The sequence below is a fragment of the Talpa occidentalis genome, unplaced genomic scaffold (genome assembly GCF_014898055.3).
Source record: "Talpa occidentalis isolate TD23 unplaced genomic scaffold, MPIMG_talOcc4v2.1 talOcc4.14, whole genome shotgun sequence".
NCBI classification, from domain to species: Eukaryota; Metazoa; Chordata; class Mammalia; order Eulipotyphla; family Talpidae; genus Talpa; species Talpa occidentalis.
Genome location: NW_023601433.1, coordinates 31,111,603 through 31,130,386, shown reverse-complemented (window position 1 = coordinate 31,130,386; position 18,784 = coordinate 31,111,603). Strand labels below are relative to the sequence as shown.

Below are 18,784 nucleotides of genomic sequence, written 5' to 3'. Positions count from 1 at the left end.
CAAATTTCCCTATAGAGTAATGAACTGCTAGTGGCTAAAATATATGCAGATTTATAAGTTAAATATTGTATTAATATAACATTGAAATGTTAGGGAAAAATGAGGACTTAACAAGAAATCCATCAAATGTTATAATCGATTACCAATATTTTGATTTGTACTATATAAAATCCTCAGCTATTAGGTAACATAAACAATGTTAAGTCCTTCTCAACTTTGAGAGGTAGTTGTTTCATTTGTTTTATTGCCATGAAAGTAAAACAAAGATTGTGTTGGTTTCCAACCTAATGACTTACTAGCTTAAGCAAAAGGGACCTATGCTTGCTAACTGGTACAGTAACTGATTGTGGTTATCACTGTGGCTTATGGAATTAAAATTAGGTGGGACCATAAAAAAAGATTATTGTATGGAGATTTTTGAACCCTGACTTTCATGGAAAGACCAATTATATATTTCTGTTGTTGCTTTGTAGTTACCAGCTGACAAGTGGATATAAGCCTGCCCCAATGGACCTGAGCTTCATCAAACTCACCCCATCCCAGGAGGCAATGGTGGACAAACTGGCAGAAAATGCTCATAATGTGTGGGCCCGGGATCGAATCCGGCAGGGCTGGACTTACGGCATCCAGCAGGTACATGGGAATTTAGCTTTGCAGCAAAAGGCTGAAATTTATTTAAGTGGAAATTAGCATAATTTGTAACAAGAGAGATTAAGTATGAATTTTAAAACTCATAGATATCTTTTTTTAAAATAAGGGTTCCCTTTTATTTTATTTTTTAATTTAATATTTTTTTTTTTAAATATTAAATTTTATTTTTATATTCCCCCATACAATTGCAAACGCCCCATTCTGACCCCAATCCTCCCCTCCCGCCCCCACCCCCAAAAGTGTCTCTGGTTCATAGTTTTTTGTTGATTTTGATTTTCACTTTCTTATATTCATTTTCCTGGTCCCTTATTTAAGTTTTCTAGATTCCTGCTATGAGTGAGACCATCCGGTATTTTTCTTTTTCTTTTTGGCTTATTTCGCTGAGCATGATCCCTTCCAGTGCCATCCATGTTGCTGCAAATTGCATGTGTTTATCTTTTTTGAATGCTAAGTAATATTCCATGGTATATATGTACCACATCTTCTTGATCCAGTCATCTATTTTTGGGCATTTGGGTTGTTTCCAAAGCTTAGCTATTGTAAACAGTGCTGCTATAAACATAGGAGTGCAGGTGCTCTTTGGAATTGATGTTTCTGTGTCCTTTGGGTAAATACCTAGGAGTGGAATTGCTGGATCATATGGAAGCTCTATGTTTAGTAGGTCCAGAAATCTCCACACAGCTCTCCATAATGGTTGGACCAGTTTGCACTCCCACCAACAGTGCACAAGAGTTCCTTTTTCTCCACATCCTCGCCAACATTTGTTGTTGCTAGTTTTTTTAATATGTGCCATTCTCACTGGTGTGAGATGGTATCTCATGGTAGTTTTGATTTGCATTTCCCTGATTACAAGTGATGTTGAACATTTTTTCATATGTCTGTTGGCCATTTGCATTTCCTCTTCAGAGAAGTTTCTTTTTAGCTCTTCTGCCCATTTTTTGACTGGATTATTTTCTTTGTTGTTGCTGAGTCTCATCAGCTCTTTGCAGATTTTTGTGATCAGTCCTTTATCATTAGTGTTGGGTGCAAAAATGTTCTCCCAGTTGGTGGGGTTTCTCTTTGTTTTTGTTATTGTCTCTTTTGCTGTGCAGAAGCTCTTTAATTTGATGTAGTCCCAGCTGTTGATCTTTCTCTTCACTATCACTGCTTTGGGTGATGTGTCTGTAAAGATGTCTTTGATGTGCAAATCCCGTAGTGTTTCGCCTATATTTCCTTCTATGTATTTATGGTTTCAGGTCTTATGTCTAGTTCTTTAATCCATTTTGAGTTGATTTTTGTGTATGGTGTGAGGTAGTGGTCAAGCTTCATTCTTTTGCATGTAGCGACCCAGTTTTCCCAGCACCATTTATTGAACAAACTTTCTTTGCTCCAATGCATAGTCTTTGCTCCTTTGTCAAAGATTAGTTGACCATAAATCTGTGGGTTTATTTCTGGATTTTCTATTCGATTCCATTGGTCTGTATGTCTGTTCTTGTTCCAATACCATGCAGTTTTGATGATTATGGCTTTGTAGTATAGTTTGAAGTCTGGGAGTGTGATGCCTCCATTTCCTTCTTTTTTTTTTCAGTAGAGCTTTGGCTATTCGGGGTTTTTGGTGATTCCATATGAATTTCATCAATAATTGTTCTATTTCTTTGAAGAATGCCATTGAGATTTTGATTGGAATAGCATTGAATCTGTATATTGCTTTTGGTAGGATGGCCATTTTAATAATGTTTATTCTTCCAATCCATGAGCAGGGGATGTCTTTCCATTTCTTTGTGTCTTCTTCTATTTCTTTTAACAGTGTTTTATAGTTTTCTTTGTATAGGTCCTTTACCTCTTTTGTTAGATTTATTCCCAAATATTTGATTTTTTTTGTTTCGATAATAAAAGGGGTGGTTTTTTTGATTTCTTCTTCTTCAGATTTATTGTTTGTGTATAGGAAGGCTACTGACTTTTGCGTGTTGATTTTGTATCCTGCCACTTTACTGAATTGATTGATGAGTTGAATTAGTTTTTCTGTGGAGATTTTGGGGTTCTCTATGTATATTATCATATCATCTGCAAATAGTGATAGTTTGACTTCTTCTTTTCCTATTTGGATTCCTTGGATGTCTTTCTCTTGTCTTATTGCTCTGGCTAGGACTTCCAGTATTATATTGAAAAGCAGTGGTGAGAGTGGACATCCTTGTCTTGTTCCAGATCTTAATGGAATTGCTTTCAGCTTTTCACCATTGAGAATGATACTGGCTGTTGGCTTGTCATAGATGGCCTTTATGATGTTGAGGTATGTTCCTTGTATCCCAAGAATTTCAAGGGCTTTTATCATGAATGGGTGTTGCACTTTGTCGAAAGCTTTCTCAGCATCTATTGATATTATCATATGGTTTTTATATTTCTTTTTGTTGATGTGTTGGATAACGTTGATTGATTTTCGGATGTTAAACCATCCTTGTGCCCCTGGAATGAATCCAACTTGGTCGTGGTGAATTATCTTATGGATACATTGTTGGATTCTGATAGCTAAAATTTTATTGAGGATTTTTGCATCAGTGTTCATTAGGGAGATTGGCCTATAGTTTTCCTTTTTTGTGTTGTCCTTATTCGGTTTTGGTATTAGTGTAATATTGGCTTCATAGAACGTGTTTGGTATTGTCCCTTCCTTCTCAATTTTTTGGAAGAGTTTGTGAAGGATAGGCACTAATTCGTCTCTGAATGTTTGGTAGAATTCATTTGTAAATCCATCAGGTCCTGGGCTTTTGTTTTTGGGGAGGTTTTTAATTACCATTTCAATTTCGCTGCTTGTAATTGGTCTGTTTAGGTGTTCTATTTCTTCTTTATCTAGCTTTGGGTGATTGTAGAGTTGTAGAAATTTGTCCATCTCCTCTAGATTGTTGAACTTGTTTCCATATAACTGTTCATAGTAGTTACTGATTATTCTTTTGATTTCTGCTGTGTCCGTTGTGATTTCTCCTCTTTCATTTATGATTCTGTGTATTTGTGCTTTCTCCCTTTTTTCCTTTGTGAGCCTGGCTAGGGGTTTGTCTATTTTATTTATTTTTTCAAAGAACCAGCTCTTGGTTTCATTGATCTTTTGGATTGTTTTTTTAGTTTCAATTTCATTTATTTCTGCTTTGGTTTTTATTATTTCTTTTCTTCTACTGGTTCTGGGGTTTTTTTGTTGTTCTTTTTCTAGATCTTTGAGCTTCGAGATTAGGTTGTTTCTTTGAGTTCTTTCTTGTTTTTTGATGTGAGCTTCTATTGCTATATATTTTCCTCTTATTACTGCTTTTGCTGCATCCCATACATTTAGGATATTGGTGTCCTCCTTGTCATTCAATTCAAAGAATTTTTTAATTTCTTCTTTGATCTCCTCATTAGTCCAGTGGTCTTCCAGTAGTGTGGCTTTTAATCTCCATGAGGGAGGATAGTTCCTTGCCTTCTTTTTATGATTTATTTCTAGTTTGATGCCTTCGTGGTCAGAAAAGATGGTTGGTATGATTTCAATCTTGGTGTATCTGTTGATGTTTGTCTTGTGCCCCAGTATGTGATCGATCCTGGAGAATGATCCGTGTGCGCTTGAGAAAAATGTGTACTCCGTTTTTTTTGGGTTTAGTGTTCTATAGATGTCTGTTAAGCCCAAATGCTCTAGGTCCTTATTTAGAGCTTTAGTTTCTTTACTTATTTTTTGTCTTGTTGATCTATCCATTGTTGATAGTGGTGTGTTGAAGTCTCCCACTACATATGTGTTTTCTCTGATGTCTGTTTTCAGAGAGGACAACAGTTGTCTGATATATTTTGGTGCTCTTTCGTTTGGTGAGTATATGTTAATGAGTGTTATTTCTTCTTGAAGTATTGTCCCCTTAATCATAATGTAGTGACCATTGGGGTCTCTTTTTATTTTTTTGAGTTTGAAGTCTGTTTTATCTGATATAAGTATAGCTGTTCCTGCTTTCTTTTTTGGCCCATTTGCTTGTAGGATTGTTTTCCATCCTTTGACTTTGAGCCTATTTTTATCTTTTGTAGCTAAATGTGTTTCCTGGAGACAGCAAAAGGTTGGGTTTTGTTTCTTGATCCAGGCTGCAACTCTGTGTCTTTTTATTGAAGAGTTTAGTCCATTTACATTTAGAGTTAATATTGATATGTTAGCATCTGTATTTGCCATTATGTTTGTCTTTCCTTTGATTTTATTTATTTATTCTTTTAATAACTTTTTTTTTTTTGGTCTTCTTTCGTTGTTATTCGTCCCTCTGAGGTTCTGGCTTTAGGACTCCTTGTAGTATTTTTTGGAGTGGGGGTTTAGTCGCAATGAAATTCCGGAGTTTCTCTTTGTCTGGGAAGGTCCATATTCTTTCTTCATGGAGGAAAGAGAGCTTTGCGGGATAGAGTATTCTTGGTTGGCATCTGTTTTCTTGGAGTCTGTTGACTATGTCCCTCCACTCTCTCCTTGCCCGTAGTGTTTCTTCAGAGAAGTCTGATGTCAGCCTGATTGGTTTTCCTTTGAATGTTATCTGTTTCTTCCCTCTTGTCAGCTTCATTATTTTTTCCTTGTCCTGGATTCTTGGGAGCTTTACTATTATGTGTCTTGCTGTGTTTTTCCTTTCGTCGTGGAAGTTTGGTGTTCTTCTTGCTTCTTGTATATCAATTTTCAGCTCCTTCTTCGCATTTGGGAAGTTCTCTTCAATTATCTCTTTGAATATTTTCTCTGTTCCTACATCTCTCTCCTCTCCTTCTGGAATTCCTATAACTCTTATATTTCCTTTCCTCATGGAGTCAGATAGTTCCCGAAGTCTTTCTTCATTCTTTTTCCTTCGTACTTCTCTTTCCTTTTCTGTTTTGGTTCTTTTTATTTCTGTGTCTTCAAGAGTACTTATTCGTTCTTCCATTTCATCTATTCTGCTTTCATTGCTTTTCCCAGAGTTCTTTAGTTCCTCCATTAATTCTTTGATCTCCTGCATTTCTCTTACTTCCCTCTTTAGGGACTCAATTTCCTTCTTCTGATCTATCACTTTTTTAATCATGGCAATTTTAAATTCTCTTTCTGGAAGGCTCAGAAGTTCTTCCAAGTTGCTGTCGTTGCAATCTGGGGAGTGGTTTTCTTTTTGTGGTGTGCTTCTTTCCTGAGGAGTTTTTAGGTTGCGTGTGGTTCTTCTACTCCCTACTGTCTGTTTTCTAATTTTTCGTATGCGTTGGGACACTGTGTTGCTCGGACTGACTGACATCTTGGGTGAACTTCTCCGCTCCCCTCTGGCTCTTCCAGGAGCCATCTCTGTCTTCCTGGGGAGCTTTCTGCTGGTTTTAGGCAGTTTTTACTGAAGAAATGTCCCTGTTCTCAAATGGCGAAGCGGGATGCAGTCCCTGCGCCTCCGGTTTCAGGCACACTCTTCTGCGCACCCAGTCTGCCCCGGACGTGGGTGCCTGCTCCCTCTGTGGGCTCAGACTGCTGGTAGGAAGGGGCCTGGCGTGGAATAACTTCCCGGCTGGCCACTGGGTCCTCCAGAAACCTTCTGCCCTTTTCAAGCAGTCTTAAGAAATGTCCTGTTTTATAGGGTGTTAGTGACTTTTTTTTTCCTGGTCGCTAGGTGGCGCCAGAGATCTCTCCTATTGTCCTTTGGGGGGCTGTTTTTCGTCTCCCCCCACCCCGTGGGACAGAGAACAGAGCGGGAATGGTAGGGTACACCTCAACAGCTTTGGGGTGCTGTGTCTGCCTTGTGCCCCACCGTCGTGGAGAAACCACGCCCCGAATTTTCGTGCCCCGGGTCTCAGTTCAAAGCCCTCAGTTCCAGGACGCGGGCTGTAGCCCAGTTCAGTGGCGCGGGAATGGCGCCTTTTGCACAGCTCCCGTGCCTGGGCGCCTGGTTCCTGCTCACTCAGGGAGGGACCTTCACCTCAGTGAGGACCTCTGCGCGTCTCCCCGCAAGCCTAGGTCGCAGGCAAGGGGACCTGGGCAGCCGCGATCCAGGTCTGCACTTGCTTTTCAAGCTCCCCGAGCGCGCCGCTCTCCATGCTAGCTTACCGGCAGCCCGGGCTGTGTGCGCCTCTCCCGGGGTCTTTGTTCTTCTCTAATAGCGCCCGGAGCCGTTCGCTCACCGCTGCGGTGGATCCTGCAGGGTTCGCCTCAGCTCCCGTTCACGGGGTGTGATGGCTGCAATAGTTCCTTTCCAGGCACAGTCCTGCTTGCTGCGTTGTTTGTTCTTGTGGGCCGTTTTGGTTTGTTGTTTCCTCCTCTCTGCCAGTGGGAGAGTGCCGCCTCTGTGGGCGGGGGAGGGGAGCAGGGTTCTGCGCTTCCCTCTCCTCTAGTCCTCTTTTTTTTTTTTTTTTTTAATTAATATTTTATTTTATATAATTCTTACATCATTTTTCATTTTTGCATTTTCATTTTGGTTATATTCCCCATACAATTGCACCCCCCCTTATTTTTTTTTTTTTTTTTTTTTTAAATATTAAATTTTATTTTTATATTCCCCCATACAATTGCAAACGCCCCATTCTGACCCCAATCCTTCCCTCCCGCCCCCCACCCCCCAAAAGTGTCTCTGGTTCATAGTTTTTTGTTGATTTTGATTTTCACTTTCTTATATTCATTTTCCTGGTCCCTTATTTAAGTTTTCTAGATTCCTGCTATGAGTGAGACCATCCGGTATTTTTCTTTTTCTTTTTGGCTTATTTCGCTGAGCATGATCCCTTCCAGTGCCATCCATGTTGCTGCAAATTGCATGTGTTTATCTTTTTTGAATGCTGAGTAATATTCCATGGTATATATGTACCACATCTTCTTGATCCAGTCATCTATTTTTGGGCATTTGGGTTGTTTCCAAAGCTTAGCTATTGTAAACAGTGCTGCTATAAACATAGGAGTGCAGGTGCTCTTTGGAATTGATGTTTAAGGACTGATCACAAAAATCTGCAAAGAGCTGATGAGACTCAGCAACAACAAAGAAAATAATCCAGTCAAAAAATGGGCAGAAGAGCTAAAAAGAAACTTCTCTGAAGAGGAAATGCAAATGGCCAACAGACATATGAAAAAATGTTCAACATCACTTGTAATCAGGGAAATGCAAATCAAAACTACCATGAGATACCATCTCACACCAGTGAGAATGACACATATTAAAAAAACTAGCAACAACAAATGTTGGCGAGGATGTGGAGAAAAGGGAACTCTTGTGCACTGTTGGTGGGAGTGCAAACTGGTCCAACCACTATGGAGAGCTGTGTGGAGATTTCTGGACCTACTAAACATAGAGCTTCCATATGATCCAGCAATTCCACTCCTAGGTATTTACCCAAAGGACACAGAAACATCAATTCCTCTAGTCCTCTTTTATGGCCACTTTCTTCTTCAGGCAGTTCGCTGGCGTCACCCGTTTATCTTCCGTGTCCCAGTTCTCACTGGGACCTGCCGCTTTTCCTCCCTATTCACTTTTTTTAATGGGAGATCTTACTCGCAGCGTCTCCTCACCGCCATGTTGCTCCGCCCCCTCTAATTTAATATTTTTAATTGAAGTAATATTAAAATACCCCCATCAGGTATTTCCACCATAGTGCAGCTACCACCACATTGCCTATAATCCTCCACCATTGTGCTTCCTTCTCTCTTTTTTCCTAATGTTCTTCACCCTCTTCCCCTTCTGGATGCTTCATTTCTATAGTCAGCTTTTAAGGGTTTGATTTTAAACTTGTCTTTATCCGACCCTCAGTTTGGTTTTTCTATATTCCACATATTAGTGACACCACCTGGTATTTATCTTCCTCCTTCTGACTTATTTTACTTAGCATTATCCATTATCCCTTCCAGCTCCATTCATGTTGCTGTAAATGCCATGAGTTTATCTATTTTGATCGGTGAATAATATTCCATTGTGTATATATGCCACTTCTTTTTGATCTAGTCATCTGTTTGGAGGCATTTAGAATGTTTCCATAATTTGGCTATTTTAAAAAGCACTGCAATAATTGTTCTATTTCTTTGAAGAATGCCATTGAAATTTTTATTGGAATAGCCAAAAGGCACCTGCACCCCTATATTTGTAGCAGCACTATTTACAATAGCTAAGCTATGGAAACAACCCAAATGCCCCAAAATAGATGGCTGGATCAAGAAGATGTGGTACATATACACAATGGAATATTACTCAGCAGTCAAAAAAGATAAATACATGCAGTTTGCAGCAATATGAATGGAGCTAGAAGGGATCATGCTCAGCAAAATAAGTCAGAAAGAAAAAGAAAAATACTGGATGGTCTCACTCATAGCAGGAATTTAGAAAACCTAAATAAGGGACCAGGAAAAAGACTAATCAGTACAAAGTAAAAATCAAAATCAACAAGCAACTATAAACCAGAGACACACTTGGTGGGGGGGCGGGGAGAGGAAGGATTAGGGTCAAAATAAGGGGGGGATTGCAATTGTATGGGGAATATAACCAAAATGAAATGCATATATTGTGCAAAAATGAAAAAATGATGTAAGAATTAGATAAAATAAAATATTAAAAAAATAAAAAGCACTGCAATAAATATGAGAGTGCAAGTTTCCTTTCAAATTAAGTGTTTTGAATTTTTTGGCTACATGCCTGGGAGTGGAAATACTGGGCTGCATGGCAAATCCATTTTTAATGTTTTGAAATACCTCCATACTTCTTTCCATAAGTGCTGGACCAGTCTGTATTCCCACCAGCAGAAGAGGGTTCCCTTTCTCCACATCTTCACCAGCACTTGATGTTTCTCATAGGTGTGTGATGTTTTATCATTGTGGTTTTGATTTGCATTTCCCTGATGATAGTGATGATGAACATATTTTTCATGTGCCTGTTTTCAGTCTGTATGTTTTCTTTGGAGAAGTTCATGTTGAGTTTTATTCATTTTTTTTATTATTGAGTTATTTTTCTTCTTTTTTTCGAGTTGTAGGAATTCGTTGCAGATCTTGGATAAAAGTCCCTTGTCGGATGTATGGTGTGCAGATATTTTGCACCATTCAGCAAGAAGCTTTTTAATTTGATGTAGTCCTAGTTGTTCTCTTTTGTTTTCTTTGCTGCTGTGGCTGAATCCCTAAAGATGTTACTGTAGCTTATATCAACAAGTGTTTTCTTCTATGTATTTTATAGTGTCAGGTCTTACATGCAAGTCTTTCATCCATTTTAAATTAACTTTTTTGTATGGTGTGAGGTAGTGGTCTAGTTTCATTCTTTTGCATGCAGCTCTCCAGTTTTCATAGCACTATTTATTAAAGAGGTTTTCCTTGTTCCAGTGTATGTTCTTGGCTCCTTTGTCACAGATTAACTGCCCATATAGAAGTGGGTTTATAGTTGTTCTCACAACTATACTCCATTGGTTTTGAATCTGTTTTTGTTCCAGTACCAGGCTATTTTAATGTGCACATACATTGAAACATCTGTTTAATGCTGGACTGAAGAAGTCAGATGACCATAACTGTGTGTTATAATGAGTTACTCAGTGAATTTTATCAGAACAGTGATTTATAACATGTTTATGTGGCTTTTTTATCTCTGAGATTCTATTTCAGGAGAAACTTTGGTAATAACAGAAGATTGAGATAAAATAATAATGAGGTTCAGTATTTTAGAATCCAACCATTTTTTGGTTTTATAAATGGGGATATGATGATATATTACATGTTACATAGCATCCTCAGCAGGGCAGCAGACTGTACATTGCTATTTGTTCAATACAATGTAGGCATCATAATATCAAGAAGGACAAGGACAGACTACAGCCTTCTGTCGATTTGAGTCATATTTTGCTACCAACTGAGTTTTTGTTAAACTTAACAAAGATGGGTTTACAGAATTTTAGAATCCTGCGGCTTTTTTAATGATGTTGTCTTGGGAGTAACAGTCATTGAGTATCTATTGAGGCAGCATAGCAAAGGGCCTAAGAGAAGATTTTAGCTTTGCTTCTTAATGATTGTGACTTTGGGCAGGCTATTTAAATCAAATTATCTGTGCTACTGTTATCACCATCAATACATTATTTAACTTCATTATATACCTTAGATACAAGAAAGGCTTATGACAGTGCCTGGCATCAAACAAATACTATACAACCATTTGCTGTTTTTATTGGATTCTAGTCACTCTACATATAGTTTTACATGTATTTTCTTCTTTAAATCTTCCAAAAATTCCACAAAGGATGAACAGTTTTTATTCCCAGGTCACATAGAATGCACAGGGTATGCCCGACACTACATAGCTGGCAGGTGACAGAACCAGGTATGGCTCAAGCCTGCTGAGTGCAGAGCCCAAATCCTTCACTTTCTTATTCTCATGCTCTTGTCACCTCTTGTGTTGCTTCTTTATAAAGACTTTTAGGAATAAAATGGATTTTTACTTATGGCTTAGACTTTTGTTCAGTATAAAGTCTAAAAATGGGTTTGAAAAATCCATTTCCTGAATCTTTCTAATCCAGCAACTTTCGTCATTTGGAAGCCTAAAGAAAACTTTAAAAACCTTGGGTTAGCTCATAAAATTACATGCTGTTCATGTATTGAATTAAATTGTAAGTGGTGGGAATGTGAACACTAAATCTGCTTGATAATTGAGCGCACACATGTTTGTGTATGTGTGTGCACATGTATGTATGTATCTGAACCTTATATTAAAGGAAAATTTATTTCATAAAGACCACAAGGCTTCAGAATTTCTCTGGTATTTACCTTTTCCTGGAGGGGGTTTCTTCTGTGCACAGAGTCCATTCTCCTCATAAAAATATGAGGCTCTGTTTTATCTGAGATGACCAAAACTCTTACTTGAACCTTTCCTCCATTCCTTCTCCCTTGCTCCCACCTCATCCCTCTACCGTATTCCTCACTGTCATAGCACACCACACATTTTCTGGATTATGGGAGTGAGTGTTGTTTTAATCTTTCATTACTCTCTTGTTAACATAATCTAATTCCTAAGTTGTAAACTACTCAAAAGCACCTTTTTTCTTCAGTTCTCTCATCTCTCTAGCACAGTTGATTTCACAGTGATTTCTAGCACAGTTGATTTCTAGCACAGTTGATTTCTAGCACAGTTGATTTCTAACACAGTGATTTCTAGCACAGTTGGTTTCTAGCACAGCATTTCTCTAGCACAGTTTATTTCAAACATCAGTGTTCATGGAACCCCTGGAGACTCCTTTTTAATAATCAGGTTCCCATTTTACCATCTACAGAGAGAGGTTCACTAGAGGCTTCAGTAGCTCTCTACTGGAAAGATTTGGGGGTAACAACCATACAGAGGAATGGCACTGGTGTATGTGTGCTTGAGGTTTCATTGCCTGTACCAGCTCTCTGCTCACAATGCTTGTTTATTTTGGGGTGGATTTGGAGTGGTGTTCTCCAACCAGCCACCCATATGATTTTGAATCCTGGTGTCAGCGGTAGGTGCTCATGTTTTCAGAATGAGGAATTTAGCACAAGTTTGCCAGACAAAGGGAAGAAGAAAGGAGGCAAGGAATGGTCTTCCTTGTTCTTCTCTAAACAGAACAAGCCCTGTCCAGCACATAGCATGTTTGATCAGAAGGTGTGGGAAAATCCACAGCCTCCCAATTTCAATTCACCCTGTGATAAAATGAGAATTCAATATGCCTCCCCAAATTGGGAAAGCTAGACAAAAACTGCAGGAGAGTCTCCGTGAGTAAATGGAAAGACCTAGTTTCTTTCTCTCTCCTTTTTTTTTTTACATATTTAAAATGTAAAATTAATGTTTGCTGGTATATTCAAAGAGCTGTACAATCATCATCAAAATCAATTTAGACTATTTTACCAACCACAAAAGAAAATCCACACCTGTAAAGCCACTTTTCATTTTCACTCATCCTGTCTGTCATAGGGAATCTACTTTATGTTTTGGTAAAGTCTGAACATTTTTTATAGTTTCTTAAGTGATAGTGCCCTAAAGACTCGCAGTCATTGTAAGGTAGGGGTCGCTCTACCTCCCAAATTGTAGCTGTATGCCAAAATTAGACATCCTTTTGTCAAGACAGTGAGATACCCTGTTTTCTTGCTTTGTCAGCCTCATTTTTAACCACATTTAAGCCAGAAGCCTCTTAAAGCAGAGAAGTTGTGAGTTTTGTAGTTATTGAGGATTCTTCATATTCTTGCTTTCACTGGTTGATAGAGTTGACTGAATACTTATTTTTCAAACTACTTGAGGCCACAGAGAGGCAGTCTGGTCCCTAACACACTAGATTTTCTCTCTCTCCAGAAGCACATCAATCTTATGTTGTCCCTTGACTCCAAATCACCGAGAGGTGACCAGTGCTAATTTGACTACCCTTCTAACAGACTTTCAGCTAACTGTGCATGGAAATTTTATGTTCTTTAAGTTAGCTCATTGCTCTGTGACCACGGCAGATGGAGGATGGTTCAAGAGATGCTTCAGTGCTAATTTGACTGTTCCATCTCAGGAGTGGAGCTTCTTTAAATTGATAGTTTTCTATTTATATCTTTATATTAACAGTGGTTAGGTAGCTACTGTAGCCTGTCAAGGCAAAAAGAATTTGCGGGGGCAGGATTTACCCTATGCATTTTGAATGTATTTGGTGGCTGCTTCATTCCCAAAGGCTATTTTGTTGGATTGTTTTTGATGACTGAGCACCTTTTTTGTTTCCCTAGGATGTAAAGAACAGAAGAAACCCTCGTCTTGTTCCCTATGCCCTTCTAGATGACCGAACCAAGAAATCAAATAAGGACAGCCTCCGTGAGGCCGTGCGCACGCTGCTGGGATACGGCTACAACCTGGAGGCACCAGATCAAGATCATGGTATGTTGGTTTTACCTTGCTCCCCTCTTGTTGCAAAAATATGTAGTATAATTAATCCTGGAACAACAAATTTAAATCACGCTAGTCCACTTATACCCAGCTTTTTTTTTCTTAAGCATTGGGCTCCAAACTACATGTGTTGGTTGATTGACTCCTGGGACATGGAACTACCTCCTCATTCAAGAGTCAGCTATAGTTCTTTAATGCCAAATAAATAAAAAAAGGAGGTAGTACAATATAGAATTCTTTATCTAAATATGTGGTTTAGGACAGTAGTTTAGAGCATTTTTCCCTGAAGGACATTTAAAGGGCTAGACCCATCTCTCAATAGAGCAGCTTAGGACTACAATGATTCTGCAGGGAGGAAAAGTATTTACCTTCTTGAAGATTCTGAGGTGAACAATTAACTGTCTGAGGCTGATATTCCTCTCCTCCCACCCCTGAGCTCTCCTTCCAAAGAGCTGGATTAATTGTTTATGGGAGTAAACCTGTAATAGTCGCTAATGTTTTCTGAAACTTCATTGTTTATATTCATAAGTATAGACAATATTAATAAATTAGTGCAATATTTGCTCTAAGGAAAACACATTAGAATAGGCAGTCAATAAATATGTGTTGAATAAGTGGATTTTTAAAAGTTCTATAAAGAACAAATTTCCCTTAAATAGTACGCTTTAAGATTATGGTTTCAAATGACCAACTCCTTAATCCTTTGCTTCTGTGGTTTAAGTGGCATTGACAGCCATTCCTAAAGTTGTCAAAAATGAAATTAGTACTGTGTGTTTTATTATAGTGCTCATTTTTAAAAAATATTTATTTATTTATGCAAGAACTGGGATACAGGCCAGATGCAAGGGAGGGTGAAAGGATTCACCAGAAACAGAGTGGGGAACAGAACAGACAGACTGACTGAAATACCCTGCTGAGGGGAGCAGCAGGTGAGACAGGAGAGGTCTGCTGTGCCATGTGGGATTCTCGCTGGCAGGCTGGGATCAAACCCGTGCTGCAGGGGCTGCAGACAGCTTCACAGTGCAGAGCTCAACTGCCTGCACCACCAGGGAGGCCCACTGCTCATATTTTTAAATGAAAGTTAAATTAAAAATAATCTTTCCCAAGTATCCTCTGATGACTAATATTTTCAGTGCAGAACCTTTGCATAGGAATGCATACCTTAAATAGTAATAATAACATATATAAGTTATAGAAAGTGAGAGAGAACAGTAAGTATATATGTTTATCATGTTCAACAAGTATTTCTAAGGTCTTTACAATTATTATTTCGTCCTCACAGTAGGCCTATGAAGGGGATCTGACATTATTTTCATTTTACAGAATAGGAGAGAGATTCAGACTTCTCTGTCTTTCCATTTCCTAAGTGGTAGATGCAGGATCCCAGTCCCAGGCATTTTTATTTCAAATTTTAGTCTTTTGAGTTAAGTCAGTATGTACTTAGCATCTTGACAGCTCTTATATATGCTGCAAATAAAATTAGATATCCATCTAATAATCATAACCATAATATAATTCTTGTTTATCTTGAGGTCAGCTTTATATTAGCAAAAACTTAATAGACTCATTTTATAAAACAGATGCCAGTAGGTATGCAAGATATTAAAAACATTATTCCTGTCTAAAAAAAAAATCTGTAATATACATGACCACTGGGTTGGAAACAAATAACAAAAGGATTCTAACCCAAGATACAACAATTGAAAGATTTTTCAACTGTATGATATGGAATAAACCCTCCAAGCTAATTGGTTAATTTTTTAATGTATATTTTGTAATTGAATTATAATTTGCATACAGAAGAATGCAGAGATCATCAGTGTTCAATTTGATCAATTGGCAATTGTGTACACCAAAGGAGCCACCACTCAAAACAACATGTGGATCGTTTTCTTATTCATAGAAAGCTCCTTCCTGCCCCAACAGAGTGACTATTTTATAAATTCTGTCATCACAGATTGGTTTTTGGCTTCTTCTTATACTTTGCTTCAACTGATGATACTATAATTTCAATTTTTCTCAACATGTATTTGTGATAGTACATTTTTACATGTATCATAAAATTCATTGCTGAATAATAGTCCATTATACTAATAATCCACAATTTGCTTATCCATTTTCTTATTGATGAAGATTTGAGTTGTTTCCAGTTTTTGCCTGTTATTAACAGGACAACTATAAACATTTGTGTATAAGTCTTTGTATAATATTTTTACATCTCTAAGGGTGAAGACCTGGGAGTAAAATTTAGGGCCATAGAAAGATGCTTGTCTCACTTTCACAAGAAGTTACCCAATGGTTCAGCAAACTTACTCCCAGGACCAATATATGAAGGTGCCATTTGCTCCCACATTCTAGTCAAGAATTGGTATTGACTTTAATTTGCATTGTCTTTATAAATGTTAATGTTGCCATCTTTTTGTGTATTGGCCATTGGTATGTTACCTTCTATAAAATATCTGTTCAAAGTTTTATCCATTTAAAAACAGTCTTATTTTTATTGGATTATAAGTTTATGTATATATACTTACACACACATATATATGACATATATTGTATTTAGGAATGTGTCAGATATTGGAAGTATATTCTCCCTGTTTGGAGCTTCTTTTTTCATTTTCTTAATGAGCCCTTTCAAAGAGCAGATACTCTAATTTTGATGAAGTCTACTTCCATTTTTTTCTCCCTTTATAATTGTATGTTTTATGTCCTAAGAAATTTTTGGTTATGCAGAATCAAAGATTTTTGTCTTATGTTTTCTTCCAAATATTTTTTTTTTATTTTAGCTTTTCCTTTTAGGTCTCTGATGTAATTTGAATTAATTTTCATGTATCAAGTGTGATTAAGGTTAAGGTTCATGTTTTGCTCAAATGGCTATCTAGCTGTCACAGCACTATTAATTGCAACAATTATCCTTTCCCCATTAAATTACCCTGGCACCTTTGTCAAGTACTTACTGAGACCATTCTAGTCCATAAATCTATGTATCTATCTTTATGCTAACATCATACTATATTATTATCACCTTGTAACAAATCTTAAACTCATGTCAAGTAAGTCATCCAATTTTTTTCTTCTTTTTTAAGGATTTCTCCACTGTTTTTTTCTTTGCATTACTGAACAAATTAAAATTATTGAAAATTATGATGTATTCAGTTCAATTTGTCAACTTAATTTTTGGAGGTATTGTAAATTAAATAGGTAAAATAGAGCAGCCTTTTTAGGGATTTATTGACTTTATGAATCTTTCAAATGTTACTTGATCTTAAATATTTATACACACATTTTTTTTTCTTTTTGTTAAACTTTCAGGCATTTTCCTACATCACCAATCATGGACTATTTTGAGTAAACTATCATAATTATGAGTGGCTACATCTTATATCTCCTCAGGAAACCATCACATGATTGAGTGACTGACATCCTAAGGGAAACCAGTGAGGATATAGTGTCCTCTTTGTTCTTTCCTGAGCACACACCCAGTCTTGGGCACCAGTGGCCTTCTAGATTGCCAAGGTTATATTGTAACTTTTCACAGCCCACTTATGGATATCTCATTCCCTAGAATTTTTTTTTTTTTTTTAAGTTTTTGGTCATCTTGTTTGCCTCAACCAATATTGCCAGCTCGAGCAGTTGCATTTTTTTTAAAAAGTCCGTAATTATTTTTAACAAGTACCTCCAGGGAAAAGATTATTGGCAAACTGCAAGTAGATCCAATAAAGACAAGCCTTGCAAATATATTTTCCAAGGAATTGTCGGAAAGTTAAGATGACAGTTATAGGTAAATGAGCTTTGGAGGAGCTTTACTCTGTTCTGTCCCCTCCAGAAGTTTCTAGATAGTGATTTTTACTGTATTATGTGATTTTCAATATAGACAGGGGGGGGTGTGTGTGGAACATTCATGAGGGGGTGGGACTAAAACAAGTTAAAACACTACTAAGCTTGGTGTCCTTTGGACATTTGGCAATTTTTGTTGAATAAACACTTCCCAGATTGTTGTAGCCTTTGGTTAATCTCCAGAGTTCTGAAAAATGTTGATTTTGATGAATTTTTTCCTGTGTTCACATTGCTTTTATGGAGAAGAGGAGTTTTGGAGATCCTTACTCTGCCATTCCATTCACACAGCAATAAAGATTAGAAATAGCTGTTTCTTGAGATGGAACAGAAAGCAGGCTGCAAATAGATAAAAGCTTAGAGAGAAACATTAATGGCTCAACTGAGGTTGGAGACTATGAGCTAGTTGAGGTGCCCATCTGTTGTTTGCCTGTGTTTTCCAGCCAGCTCAGCAGAGTTAATGTAGATACTGAGAATGAAGATAGACAAAGGCTGGGGCTAAAGAGCAAGTAAGGAGGAGAGTAATAGGACAAGAGGGTATGGGGCCTCCCCAGTGGCACAGCGTGTTGAATGCTGTGCTGTGAGGCTGTCCATGGCCTCTGCAGCATGGGTTTGATTCCTGACCAGCCAGGGAGATACCCATATGGCATGGCAGACCTCTCCTGTTGTGCCCACTATTCCCCTCAGCAGTGTATTTCAATCAGTCTGCTTGTTTGGTTCCCTACTCTGTCTCTGGTGAATCCTCTCACCCTCCCACACCTCTGGCCTGTACTCCTGCTCTTGTATAAATAAATAAATCTTTAAAAAAAGAGTGTAAGGAAGCTATATAAGGAAAGAAGGGAAGTCACAGAGGAAGTTAATGAGTTCAATGAGTATCTTTATGAGAAATGAGAAAACTGAAAGGAATGGTTTCTGAATTTAAAAAAATTAGAGAAAAAAACTTTCATCATTGATTGTTAAGTTTCAGTCATACTGATATTACATGAACCATAAAGCTATTGTAGTATATTTCACAATGGAGCATGCCTAGCCTTGTGGGAGGGATTCCATTCATCTTTATAGAAAAATCCATGATAAACATTAATTTTCAATTGGAGAAATCAGAAAGGGGAGAAATGGAATCTGACATAAGGGATGAAGATGTCAACAAGTAGAGATTGGCATTGGATAGGGCACTCCAGACAGAGAGAAGGTGTATCTTACTTAACTAAGTATAAGAAGAGTTAAGGGAGACTGGAAGTCCAGTTAGAATAAATTATAGGCTATAGGTGAGGAGAAAATAGTTACAGATAAAGGTAGAAGCATTGAGATAAAATAAGGAATATCTTGAAAACTCCACTAAAACTATGGATAAATTTGTGTAAGGAGTTTCAGCCCCAGGAAATTTTAAGCAAGATCTTGAAGTGTGATCACAGTTTACAATAGCAATATAACTATGGCAACAGTCAGAAGGAACAGATGGGAAGAGGAAAGTGATGGGAGATAGAACAACTCATTGGGAGATTTCAGAAAAACTACCAGAACAAGGATGGTTA

The 18,784-nt window shown here is 37.7% G+C and overlaps 1 protein-coding gene across 1 annotated transcript in view; it reads left to right on the top strand.

The window, feature by feature from the left end:
* Window positions 1–18,784, top strand: part of RYR2 (ryanodine receptor 2) — a 697,569-nt gene that overhangs the window by 435,097 nt on the left and 243,688 nt on the right. The window contains exons 25-26 of the mRNA XM_054694896.1: window positions 474–633; window positions 13,259–13,406. Coding sequence (XP_054550871.1) covers window positions 474–633; window positions 13,259–13,406 — 308 coding nt within the window. The remainder of the gene's footprint in view (window positions 1–473; window positions 634–13,258; window positions 13,407–18,784) is intronic.